The sequence below is a fragment of the Panicum virgatum genome, chromosome 2N (assembly GCF_016808335.1).
Source record: "Panicum virgatum strain AP13 chromosome 2N, P.virgatum_v5, whole genome shotgun sequence".
In the NCBI taxonomy this organism is placed as follows: Eukaryota; Viridiplantae; Streptophyta; class Magnoliopsida; order Poales; family Poaceae; genus Panicum; species Panicum virgatum.
In genome coordinates, this window is record NC_053146.1 from 42,016,275 (window position 1) to 42,029,483 (window position 13,209).

At 42.8% G+C, this 13,209-nt stretch overlaps 2 protein-coding genes across 2 annotated transcripts; both read left to right on the forward strand.

Moving 5' to 3' along the window:
- The first annotated feature begins 8,423 nt into the window (after positions 1 to 8,423).
- Positions 8,424 to 9,919, forward strand: LOC120662643. Its single transcript, XM_039941747.1, has 4 exons — positions 8,424 to 9,483; positions 9,559 to 9,703; positions 9,776 to 9,863; positions 9,911 to 9,919. The coding sequence occupies exons 1-4, from the start codon at positions 8,424 to 8,426 to the stop codon at positions 9,917 to 9,919; spliced, it is 1,302 nt and encodes a 433-aa protein (XP_039797681.1).
- A 126-nt stretch (positions 9,920 to 10,045) lies between these two features.
- On the forward strand, positions 10,046 to 11,257 carry LOC120660540. Its single transcript, XM_039939110.1, has 3 exons — positions 10,046 to 10,310; positions 10,421 to 10,539; positions 10,620 to 11,257. The coding sequence occupies exons 1-3, from the start codon at positions 10,064 to 10,066 to the stop codon at positions 11,109 to 11,111; spliced, it is 858 nt and encodes a 285-aa protein (XP_039795044.1). The 5' UTR covers positions 10,046 to 10,063; the 3' UTR covers positions 11,112 to 11,257.
- Positions 11,258 to 13,209: the final 1,952 nt, after the last annotated feature.

Genomic DNA, 13,209 nt, shown 5'->3' on the forward strand with positions numbered 1-13,209 from the left:
GTGTATTATCGAATCATTTTATAAGTGAAGGATGAAGGATGCGAATGCGTGACTTGAATTTGGAAAGGATGGGTTGAGACCATTCCAAATTGCCAAGGCAGGGAGAATCTCCTTGGACTGAACTGAAGCAGAAACAAGGCCTGGCTTGATCCAAGCTTTGTGGCTTATGATCATGAATCCATCATATCCTAAAGTCAATGGTAATTAGTTTTTCAAGAGTAGACCAAATTAAAACAAGATGCGACAACATTATCAGTGGGACTATTTAATGGCCTCATAGTAAGCTGTCATCGATTTCAATCTCTGTTCTTCTGGGGGCTCTCTACTACGGGTAAGGATGGAAACAGATCGGATTCGCATGGAATCGGATTTGGATAGCACCTTTTATCATATTTTAAATCGAATACGAATACAAATTCGAATATTATCGGATACAAATACAAAACAAATGCCTCGGATTCGGATTCTAATTCGGATATTGACTTACTATATGAGCTAACATTTAGCTATTTTCTTTAGTAATAGTTTTAGGTTATAAAACCGTTATACACGTAAAAACTAAAGTATAATAATATTACAATAAATATAGCTAGTTAAAAATATTTTATTTATCAATAAATATGTTAATAAATAAATACATATAAATAAAATTAGAAAAAAATTATATTGCAATAAACATATAAACAATTTTTATTATATATAAATAAAAAAATATAGAGGTAATTTGAAGATAAAATAAGAATACATAAAAGTAAATTTAATAAAATAATAATAATATGGGTGATGAGAAATAAATATAATATTTAAATAGTTTTGAATGAGACGGATACGGATAGTGTCGGATATTATCGAATACGGATGTGAAATCGGATAGAGAAAATCAATGAAAATTGGATTCGAATGTATCCACTTTACTACCACATTTAATTCGAATACAGATACGGATATCCATATTGATGTTTAAGCGGATACGGATATCGAATAATTCGGATATCTAGTATCCGTTTCTCATCCTTAACTACGGGGAAGGGGAGCGCTACTAGGGTAGCACGCGGACTGGCAGCAGTCAGCGGGCAGGCCTACGGGCGCAACTCCTGAGAAAACATATAAAAGAAAATTTGAAGTAAATGAATTTGTAATTTTCAATTAAATTTTCAGATCAAATTTGGATTGCACATTAAATTTTTTCATGAAATCTTCAAAATAAGGTTCCTATTGACTATATTTAAATAACTTTTAAGGTTTAACATTTTTTTCTTGAAAGGGAACAATTGTTCTAGCTCTAAAATAAAATTGTTCCATCTTTAAACTTTTTGGAGTGTAGTCAAGTGTAGCCTTATTTTGAAGATCTCGTCACTGAAAATATAATAATATGATCATAATTTAATTTGGATAGTTAATTTGATAACTATGGATTTTTTTTCATTTGAATCTTTCTTTACACTGAAGAACGGAACCCCATGCACCATATGAGCAGTTGGGCTAACGAATCATGGGCTGGAAGCAGCGAAAGAAAAAAGAAAGACAAAGCCCGAAGAGGGAGAGAAGCTTCTCTAGGTCGTGCGTACGACCTGGACTATTTCCAGGGAAGGCCCAAAATTCATCATTTGTTATCATTTTGTTTCCTTGTATGTAAACGCAGAACTCTCGATGTTTGAGTATCATTTCTCGGCGGCCCGTTTCTTAACGAAAAAGATGTTGAACAGTATCGGATATACTCCCTCTGTCCTTTTAAGTCTCGCCGTCGGTGTGCGTAACACAAATTTGACTCGATTTGTAGAAAAAACCGTGCAATATTTGTATCTCCAAATAAAATTGGTAAAAAACTAAATTAAAAGATCAATCTAATGATATTAATTATGTATCATAAATATTAATATTTTTATATAAAATTAATCAAAGTTATTTCTCGAAAAACGAAAATGACAGTTATTTAGGAATGGAGGGAGTAGTGTTTAGAAACCTCTAAAAATTCTAGGTGGCATTGCATGCGTGTTGCAATGTACGTACTCTCAGGGGTTCAAGATTGGGCTGTAGTGGTCCCACTTGAGGCCCCAGTCCTCGGTGTCTGTTAGAACAGTATCGGATATAGCGATGAGAAACCCCTAAATAAAGGATATAGCGATTAGAATCTGTTAAAAAATTAGGGTTCTTCGTGCGGGATTTCTACACACACTGTGGGTGTTGAAAAAGTTTGATAGTTTCTCTGGATTTTTTAGAGATATTTGAGTTCTAGTTCGTAGATGGTTCATTTTTATGTGTTAGTCTTTTCCAAATTTAGGTAACGTGCCTGCGATCAAGTCAGGTCAGGTCAGGTCATAGGGTCAGCTTCAGTGGTACATGACGTGCTTGTTACAAAGTATGCACATAAGCTCACCCTATGAATAGACGTATACAGTCCTACCCTATGAGCATCTCCGAGACTTTACCAAAGATCTTGAGATTAACAAAGTCATTACGAAGGTTGTCTCTGTGTTAACAAGCACGTCATGTACCACTGAAAGAATAACCCATTACCTTAAATAAGTCTAGGACAATATGAGCTCCTTGCTGAGTCGTTGACTTGAATCCAGAATGGTAGGTTTGATTAAAGAACCTAACCAACCTGAGCTACGTGTTTCTTATTTCAATATTAAAGTTGTATGTGTTATGCATGATGTCTTTTCTTTAGGTCTGATTGAATTAATGGAAGTATTTGTAATATTTTGTAATTTTGAGGTATGATTTTGGTTTTGTCAATTTAGTTTTTATCACAACGTAAAAACCTCAAATAGGTAACGCGGCATTAGTAACGGGCTTATGTGGCCCGTTACAAAAAAATATTAAAGGTAACGGCGTCATTAACGCCCGTTACCAATGAGTCTACGTCCGTTACCCATAAGGCCTCCAGACTGCAGCCCAGCCTTATTGGTAACGGGTGTTCATTAACGTCCGTTACCTTTAATATTTGTGGTAACGGGCCACGGAATGTCCGTTATCCACCACCAGTTCCCGGACCCAAATTTTCATTTCAATCCCGTTAACTTCCCTCTCGCGTCAGCCCACACCACCTCCACCCCCTTTCGCGTCCGCCCACACCCATCCACCGCAGACTCGTTCCCTGCGTAGACCACCGCAGCCATTGCTGGCCCCCAAGGCCGCCGGTCCCTTAGCCCACACCTCGCCTCCACAGTGTCTGGGATCCATGGATCCACCTCGCCTCCACCATGGCCGTGGTCGTGATCCGCGGATCCACGTCTCCTCCTCCTCGGCCGCCGAGCATCTCCACGATGGCGTCGTCCAGGCGCCGGAGGGGTGGGGCCCGAGTGGGCGGCGAACAACTATGTGTTGACGCAAATTCCGGTCAACACACGAGAGCACTCGATCGTGCAAGTCACAAATGGACCGAAGGGCAGCGAGGCCGCGCAGATCGGTTAGACCGGTTGAGCAAACCGGTCGGACCGGTTTCTAGGGTTTCGCCAGAATCTGTTGTTTCGAGGGATAACTATCACACTTACGTGGTGAAAGATGACAAGGTTTACAAGCAAACTAGCAAAGGATAACCAATGTGCTTACATGACGAAGAACGACTAGTTTACGAGCAAACTAGTAAAGATCGTCGAAGCTCTCGCCCGGGAGGGACCCCGTCAGGGCGTGAACGTCGCCGGACGTACCCTAGGTTGACCAGCAAGCCTTAGGATGCCATCTCTGGTCGTGGAGATCAGTAGACGAACAACATGTTGAGGTTGGAAGAGAATTAGAGTAAAAAGTAGATGTATAGTAGATTGATTCGATTGGATGTGTCTCAATCGCCCGTAACCCTTTATATTTATAGGGTGGGGGTGGTCTGTACCCATTAGGAGTCGAAACCCTTACAAATCCCATGTCAAATTACAACTCATAACTCGGATTGGGCTTTTCAGATCGGTCTAACCGGTCTTCGAATTGGTCTGTCCGGTCAGACCGAGGTGTAGGTCTTCTTGGAGGCATAACTTCCTCATCCGGACTCCAAATTGGACGTTCCATATATGCATTTCGATCGTCTCGATGAGATCTATACAATGGTGCTGTCCAATTGATCATTTGACAACTTTATCTAGACCGGTCTGACCGGTTCGCCCAGCAAACCTTGACTTGTGCCAATTTTGGGTGTCAACATATGCCCCCTGTTTCTTGGTAAAGCTTGCGTACCAAGAAACATTTCTCCAAGCCAAAACTGCACTGAAACAATGATTAATCACATATGCCCCCTGTTTCTTGGTAAAGCTTGCGTACCAAGAAACATTTCTCCAACCTATGCAGCAATCACACCTGTCTCTAATGATGAAGGAATCCGATTAATCACATATCTTGATATGGCTCAAGACAATGGTTTCACCTTGCTGCTCATATTCTTGCATCTCCAGTGAGATATGAGCCTGAGTACACACCACCTCGGCTATAATTGTTTGAAATACGATTCAAAGTCAATCTCACACTTCAAATGACCATGGATGCACAAATTGACCCAATTACAATGAATAGCAATTGGTGTTTGCAATGTCTTCTAGAATCAAAATTGAGAGCATATAATGAATAAAGATAGCATCCAGCAGCCTTACATCCATGAATCATAAACCTCTAGCCGAAATAAAAGAACCATATTCGGCTTGCTTTTTAGTGAAAATATTCCAAATCGGCCTCATAAATGAATATGCCACAATCATGATGCAAATGGCCAAGATTAGATTACTGTCAAGAATGAACCTTTGGCATCTTGATGGCATAACTCATCATCAAAATATAACTGAATGCGAAATGACAAACCTTTATACAGCTAGAACTCTGGTGATAAAAGATTTTCCCCAAACACTAACCTTGGCTGCATTATGATTTTGGACTACCATAGCCGACTTAGTATTTTTCTGCTTGAAAAATAAAAAGACCGGTTTTACAAGCGGTCTGACCGGTCTTGGAACCCGGTCAGACTGGTCTCATGAGCCAGTTGGACCAATTTGTCCAGAGAGCACACTTTGACATCAACAAACATCGGCCTTTGATATGAAATTGACCTTTTCTAATCATATAGCCAGATGTTTGATGTGTCAAAATGTTAGCTCCGTTATTGACATGTCTAGATATATGATAAATGACGAATTCAGCAAAGTAAAATATCACATCTAGACATTCTCATGATAATCCTTTTGTGATCCAAGTAAGCATTAGTTCAACTTAGGTACTTGCTGCACCTATCAATATTGAATCAACAAAAACTTTTGAATATTTCACACCTATGGATCTCAAGATTTATAGCTCGAATTCTAAACTTCATATTCGGCTTAATTATTGATATAAAGATATTTAAACTGGCTACACGTCTCAAAATAGCACCACTTGATGAAACAAAACAACACCAATGCCTTGAGAACTCTTTCAAGCCGATTCAATAAAGTATAAAATCCATAGGGGAAAAATACACATTTTGCTAATACCCTGCCCCCTGAGCATTAAAGCAACTAAGTGATATCTTATTGGTAAGCTTAATGCTTTAGGATGATGGTCAAAGACATTCATCGGCCGTATATGTTACTAAGGACGATATAAATTATCATCCATAGTGAATTCATCCATAAGAACATGTATAATCGAAATAAAGTGTAGAGTGTTGGGTATTTTAGCGTCATGAATAAATTCACAAGCACACGGATACCATTGTAGCTTTCACCTCAGAGTATTTCAAGGGTTATCGAATCCACAGGGAACGTGTGTGCACTAACTTCTATTCTAGTCGGTCCAAGATAGGTCACAGGGTAGAGAGGACTCCTAAGATAGTGCTATAGCTGAGTTAAAGGTTGATCTCTCGGGCACAATACTCGCTTCGGGCACCGGCTTACACCTGGTTTGACAGGTGACTCTGGCCAATAGCTCTACGCTATATCCGGACGTGGAGGATTAGGAAGGACCAATAGGACTATCACAACCTATGGGCTACCTCTAACGAACCGTGGGATATAAGGCAAGCGAAGGACAATCCTTAGCCTAGACATCACACCTACGCTATGGTTTACTACTGCAGTCTAACTACGTATGGATCCCCGTAGCAAACTACAGTACTCTGTATAAATACAGAGCGATGAACCCGCGAGTAATAGAACTGATCTCACTCAACTACAAGCACTACTAGCTATACTATACCAAGTATAAAACTAGAGATAGGAACCATGAATGCTTACTGAGCACTGAAGAATGTAGCAGCATCTGTAGAGGTACAAGCTAGGGGCAGAGTGCCGACACCCTGGCACTTCTCCCGAATTACTCCCTCACTCTCGTAGAGGTACAATTTGGAGAAGAGCGCCGACAACCGACACCCCTCCTGAGTACCTCTACCCTCTCCCTACTTTGAAGACACTAACTAAGCAAGGCTATAAGCCTCTCTTGAGAAAGTTGATCACTTGATGGATGTTCTCCATTTGAGCCCCCTCATCTCATATTTATAGATGGGTGCCAAGGCTTGCTCGGCCGAGAGTTGGGGCTATGCCTCCTTGAACCGACATTAGGAGCCAATCAGGAGGCACCACGTCAAAGCTGAAGTCGGTTGGGCCCACGGGCCGGTGGGCCAACCATTGGTCAGCTCCGAATCGGCCCAAGTTTGGCCAGGTGGCTGCTAGGTGGGCCCTCATCACTAATCCACGTGCCATAGCTCTTGTCTAAGTTGGTAACTTGCTCTGGTGGGCCCATGAATCCATGTGAGGTTGAATGGCGTGCTCTGATTGGTCGACGCCTTTTGCCTTGGATTGAGGAGTGTGTTTCCATGCTCTTTGAGATGTGTTTTCTGCCTTATTACACCTGCATACAAATATTTACCAACACTTGTGGAAATGGTTAGTAATAAACCCCTACCACTAGGTTGATGCTCATATTTTATGTATTTATGCAAAAATTGACGGCATAAAATTGGTACTTAAGCGCCGTCAACATAGGGAACCATCTCTAAGAACTAAATATTTCGGCTTTTGAAATTAATCAACATGCATAGCAATTTTGTGGTACTCCTCAATGATATAAAGACCCATATGGCATCCAAGGATCAAAATAAGAAAATTGGTATCTAAGGATGAATTCCAAGACATAGGCATGTATGGCATTTGTAGATCCAATGTTTAAAAGTCATCGCCTAGGCGTCGCCTAGTCGTCCGGTCGCCCTCCAGGTACTGGGCGTCACGCTCGACTTACCAATCCGAGGTATGGCGTCCGACTTAGGTAGTTTGGCGTCACCTAGGCGCTATATGGCGACTTTGGATGCCTCATGGGTAGAAGACGACGCCATATCACAGCGCGGGAGGAGCGCGCGGGGGAATAGCGGCGCGGGAGGAGCACGCGGGAAAGTGCGACCCGCGCGGGGAGGAGCGCGCGGGAAAGCGCGACCCGCGCGGGGAGGCGCGCGCGCGGAAGGATGACCCGCGCGGGGGAAGGGCGAGAGCTGAGATTCAGATAGGGAAAGAAGAGAAAAGGGAGAGAGGGCGGCGGCGCACCTGAAGGTTGGCGGCGGCGGACAGCCTCCGTCTAGCCTTTCCCTCCCCTTCTTCTCCGACTCCGGCGGATCTTCTGCCGGTCCTTTCCTTCCTCTTCTCCGCTTCCTCACCAGCAGCTTCCACCAAGGAGCCCAGGAATCCTCTCTTTGCTCTAGTCTCACGCGCTCGACACCCGCGCTCGCCGCCGCCGCTCTCACGCGCCTGGGCGCCGCTTCGCCCTCCCCCTCGCTCTTCGCTCTTGCCTCCCCGGCGCGCTCGCCGCCGACTCTGCCGCTCTCGCATCCCCCTCCACTCTGCAATAAGCTGGACCTCCGGCCATCGAGCGCCATGAACAGCAGATCTGCCATCCACGTGGTCCTCCAGCGTCGGTGAGCCCTCAAATGAGTCCCCCTTCTCCACCCCTCTCTTTTCCCCACCTCGCCATGCCCTCGGTCTGTCTGCTATGGACGCTAGGTCCTCAAGGTACCAAAAGGCCAAGTTCAGGTTTGAGTGCAGTCCATTCTAGCAGCTCAAACGATGTTGCTTTAGTCTGTACTCTCTGCCTCTGTTATTATATATTGTTGCTTTCTGCTTTGCTTTGTTTACTAATTGCGATGCCACTGCTTTGCTTTCTGCTTTGCTTTGTTTACAACTTGGTGCTATACTGCTATGCCCATTGCTCAACTATTTGTGCCCTGTAGGCCTGTACATTGTGTTTAGTTTATTGATTGATCCATGGCGCTCTGCTAATTTCTTATTCAATTTACTCTGTGCTTTGTGCTTTGGCTGTCTAGTGCTCTGAACTATGTGCTCACCTGATTAAGTGATTAGTTTAATCTGGTCAATTATATCTTGTCTGCTAGCTTGATCTTTTAATATGCACTATTGTCCTCATCATATTTTAATTATGTCTATGGTGGTTGGCTCTTTTCATGTACTATCTAGCAACAAAAAATGGCAACTCCAGCTGCCTCTGTCAACCCTGCATATGATCCCAAGACTGATCCAGCCAGGAAGCCCAAAAGGTCTAAGGACCCAGGCTGGAAGTATGGATATTGGGCAGACCTTGGTAACCGAGATGAGGTGACATGTACCCTATGTGGCACAATGGTTCATGGGGGCATAAAAAGGCTGAAGCAACATCTAGCAAGTGGCTTTGGAGATTCAAAAATATGCAGCGAAACTACTACAGAGATTAGGGTGGAGATGACAAATTACTTGGAAAAACACAAGAGGCAAAGGCCAATGTACCTAGATGATGAGGAAGAGCAGGTAGAGGAGAATGGAGAAGCAGATGTGGTCGTGGTAGAGGCAAGTGCACCTGTGAATGAAGTTGAATCCCAGGCCTCTAAAGTGATGCCAAGTTCAGGGACAGCAGCAAAGAAAAGGCGTGCAACCTATTCATTCAAGGCTGTAGCAGTGAGCAAAGGCAAGGAAAAGCCAAAGGGAAACAAGACAATTCTTGAGATGTTAAGAAAATCACCTGAAGAAATAGTCGATGAAAGGCGTAAAGGGTCTTACCAGCCCCCAATTCAGTCCAGCACTAAGACCAAGGAGCAACATCATTATGTGGATATGCAATGGGCCCTGTTTTTCTATGAGTGTGGCATACCATTCAATGCAGCAGCATCAAGACAATTTCAGGTGGCAGTTGAGGCAACAACACAGTTTGGTTCAGGGTACAAGCCTCCTTCTCCATATCAGTTTGGGGAACCGTTGCTTAAAGATGCAGTGAAGTTGACAAGTACCATGAGGGAGGACCATGAGAGAGCATGGAAGCATTTTGGCTGCACTCTCATGTCAGATGGATGGACTGATAGGAGGGGACGACATTTGATTAACTTCCTTGTCAATAGCCTAGAGGGGACTTTCTTCTTAGAGTCTGTCGATGCATCAAGCGAGGCCCACGATGCATATATGCTTGCTGATTTGTTGGAGAAAAGAATTGAGGAGATTGGAAAGGAAAAGGTCGTTCAAGTTATTACTGATAATGGAGCTAACTACAAGGCAGCGGGTAAGCATCTAATGGAGAGAATTCCTTCACTGTTTTGGAGCCCATGTGTTGCACATTGTCTGGATCTTATGCTAGAAGATATAGGAGGGTTGAAGGAATTTAAGAAGCCCATAGCAGGTGCAAGGCGTGTAACAACTTTCATCTATAGACATGGGAGAATCCTTAGTGCAATGAGAGAAAAGACAGGTGGGTCTGATCTTGTGAGACCTGCAGCCACAAGGTTTGCCACAGCTTTCCTCACTTTAAAAAGTTTGCACAAGCATAGAGATTCTTTGAAATCTCTTTTTGTCAGTGAAGTATGGACTGGGAATAAATTGGCAAAAACTAAAGCTGGTGAGGATGTGCATGACATTGTGCTCTCTACTGAGTTTTGGAACAAGGTTGAGGACTGCCTTAGTGCTTCAGCCCCTCTTCTCATTGTTCTTAGGGTGGTTGATAGTGATGAGAAGCCTGCCATGCCAGAGGTTGCAGCATTAATGAATCAAGCAAAAGATAGGATCAAGCAAAGCTTTGCTATCCCAACTAAGAAAATATTGCTCAAGAAAATCATAGATATTATTGAGAAGCGTTGGGTGAAGCAATGGACCATCCTTTGTATGGGGCTGCATTGTATTTGAACCCAGGAAAATTACATCCCCTCATAAGAGATGATGATGATGCCACTGTTGGGCAGCTAAGAGGTTGCTTCCTTGAAGTTCTTGGAAGAATGGTGGAAGATAGAGATACCCAAGACAAGATTGATGCTCAGTCTTTGGACTATGAAGCCCTTAGAGGAGAAGCATTCTCAAATATAAGAGCTAAGCAAAACCTTGAGAAAATGAGTCCTCGTAAGTCATGTTTTTACATGTAATTTCAGCAGCTTGCATAATAGTAAATTTATTGCAGCAAGTCCATTTCATTCATAATTCCTAATATATGATTATATTTGGTCATGTAGTTGATTGGTGGGCCTCATATGGTGGTCGTGCTATTGACCTTCAAAGGTTTGCTAGGCGCATTGTTAGCCTATGTGCTTCATCATCCGGCTGTGAGAGAAACTGGAGCACGTTCGAGTTTGTGAGTACCATTTCCCCTGCTCAGTTTTTGTTTAGTTTCAGCATGTTAACCATTCTCTTTATGTCTTCCCCCATTTTCAGATCCACACCAAAAAAAGAAATAGGTTACTGCATAAGAGGTTGAATGATATTGTCTACATTTCCTACAATCGAAAGATGAAGACTAGGTTTCAAATAAGGCGGGAGAAGAAAGGGAAAAGCTTTGACCCTTTAGTCATTGAAGAGTTCAATCGGGATAATGAGTGGGCTGACTCGTCGTATGTACACCCTCAAGGTGCACGTGGGTGTGATGAAAATGACCTCACATGGGCTGCTGTTGATGAAGCTCTTGGTGCATCAAACTCACTTCGAGGACGCAATCTCCCAAGGAATGCAAGCAGTAGGTGTGCAACAAATTCAAACCCAAGGTTGGATGAAGATGAATCAGGTTTAGGCAATGAAGAGGAAGAAGATGAAGACCCACATGATGATGCTTATGTGACAGATTCTGAGGATGCTCCTCCCGATGGTGGAGAAAGCATGGAAGGATTGCAAGCTGCAAATAACCATGATGAGTTTGATGATGGATATTGAGTTGGGGTTGTCTTTTGAGCTGGGGTTGGCTTTTGAGAGATGTTACTTATGCTGTATTTTTATGGACTGATGTATCTAAGTTATGCTACTTATGCTGCAAATTATCCCACTAGTATCTAAGTTTATGGACTGATGTATTGATGTTACTTATGCTATATTTTTACCCATTATGCTACTTGTGAACTTTCCCATATACTACTATTGTGGATTGTGACCACATATTGCTAAATTTCTCTATTTTTTTTAGCTTGGTGCTTGGGAGAATAAAAGAGATCACAAATCATCAGCAAGAACAAGGTACACTTGATCCATATTTACATAGCTAATTAATTGCATTATAACTTGTTTCTTACATTCATTATCACTCACAACATGTTGCAAGTACATGCTACATCAAGTAAGAGAAATTGGAAAGAAGAGAGCTGGAAAATTGGCACCAACAAGGTATGTTTCTGCTCTTTTCCTACATGCTAGGACATCTGTATGGCGTCGCCTCGCCGCGCGCCTTAAGCGCCTAGTCGACTCAAAGGGCTGAGTCGCCGCGCTTCGCCTTACCGCCTTAAAAACATTGTGTAGATCAAACAGATGATGCGTTGACCAATAATTTTGATGATTTGGGGCAAACCTCATGTTTGAAGATTGCCTCTTGGACCTTCTCTTCTTCTTCAGTTGTACTGCACCTTTTATGTGAACATCATCTTTGTCTTGAGTTTGATTGCTTCCTTTAGGAACCCATGCCATGCCTTTTCTTTCAGCTCCTGGGCACTAAGTCTCTGGAGCTTCCTCTTTTGCCAATTTGATGAACCGAGCAAGCATCTCGGTTGTACTTCAGTTTTGGATGCACCACTACTTTCTTGATATTTGGATCTTTCAACTTACTTTGTTCAGATTTAGCACTTGGAGAATCAATAGCTAATTTTCCCCTTTGTTTGCTATCAATAGCCGAATTTTTCAATACATCAATCGGCTTTTCACTAATTGAATTCAGATCTGAACTTATATTATTGCGGATTTCCTTTTTTACCACATAAACCTGCTTGATAACCTTTTTCTTATTTCGAACTCTAGACCGATCCTTTGGCTTAAGTCGGTCATTCTCAACACACGGCTGCCTTGCACATGATGGCTCTACTGGCGCTGCATACTTCACATAATATGGTCTAAAATATGAAGGAGTATGTGCCCATGGATCATCCCACCCCCGTGATGAATAACGATGAAAACCAGTGGGATGTGGAGCATATGGAATTGGCATTGATGGCTCCGAAGGAGAATATGATGCTGCTGAATGAAAGTTTTTCCTTTGCCAATTGCAACTCCTAGATTTATGTTCAGAGGCAATCTTGATGAGTTAACATCATTTGACTGATTAGCACGTTTGGCCTCATTCTCTTTTAGGTATTTAGCTAGAAGTTCATCAAAACTGAGCTTTGGCTTTCTGCTCTTGTGCTTAAAATGGTCTTTACCCCCCATTTGCTTTAGGACACTCTGATTTCAGTTTTTCTAGGCATCCTTGATCAGAACCGATCTGACCGGTTTGGGCAACCGGTCTACACGCCCAGATATAAGACTCAGCCCAAGATGGCCCAGACACTGCCCGGTCCGTGACATTCTCTCCCGTCTAAAATGTGGCTTGCCCTCAAGCCGCTGCTGTTGAAGCCACCTTGTTGTTCTCTACACATGCTGGCACTTATACGCTCAATGCACCCAACTCTATTGACTGAACATGCAAATAGTTCATCGCAAGCCTCCCCAGTTTCATGCCGGTTGCTTGACTGAATATGCACCAAACTGATGCACCAAACTGAATGGGCTAACTTGGTTGAGACAGTAACCATGTAGACACAAGATGCTTTGTTAGGAGCACACTGATGATATTGTCACTCATTTGTAAGACTTCAGAGCTTGCAAATTGAAGCATGGAACTTCCATAAATGCTGTGTTAGCCACACCTGGCTTTTGTTCAATAATGCTCAAGCAATCTGATCATGTGAATGCACAACCACATTCTCTGAAGAATAGGCCAAACATGGAATTTGGGACACATCTGTAGGATTCCATATGCAAATACAAAGCAGTAGAGGTCAAGGTCCAGTAC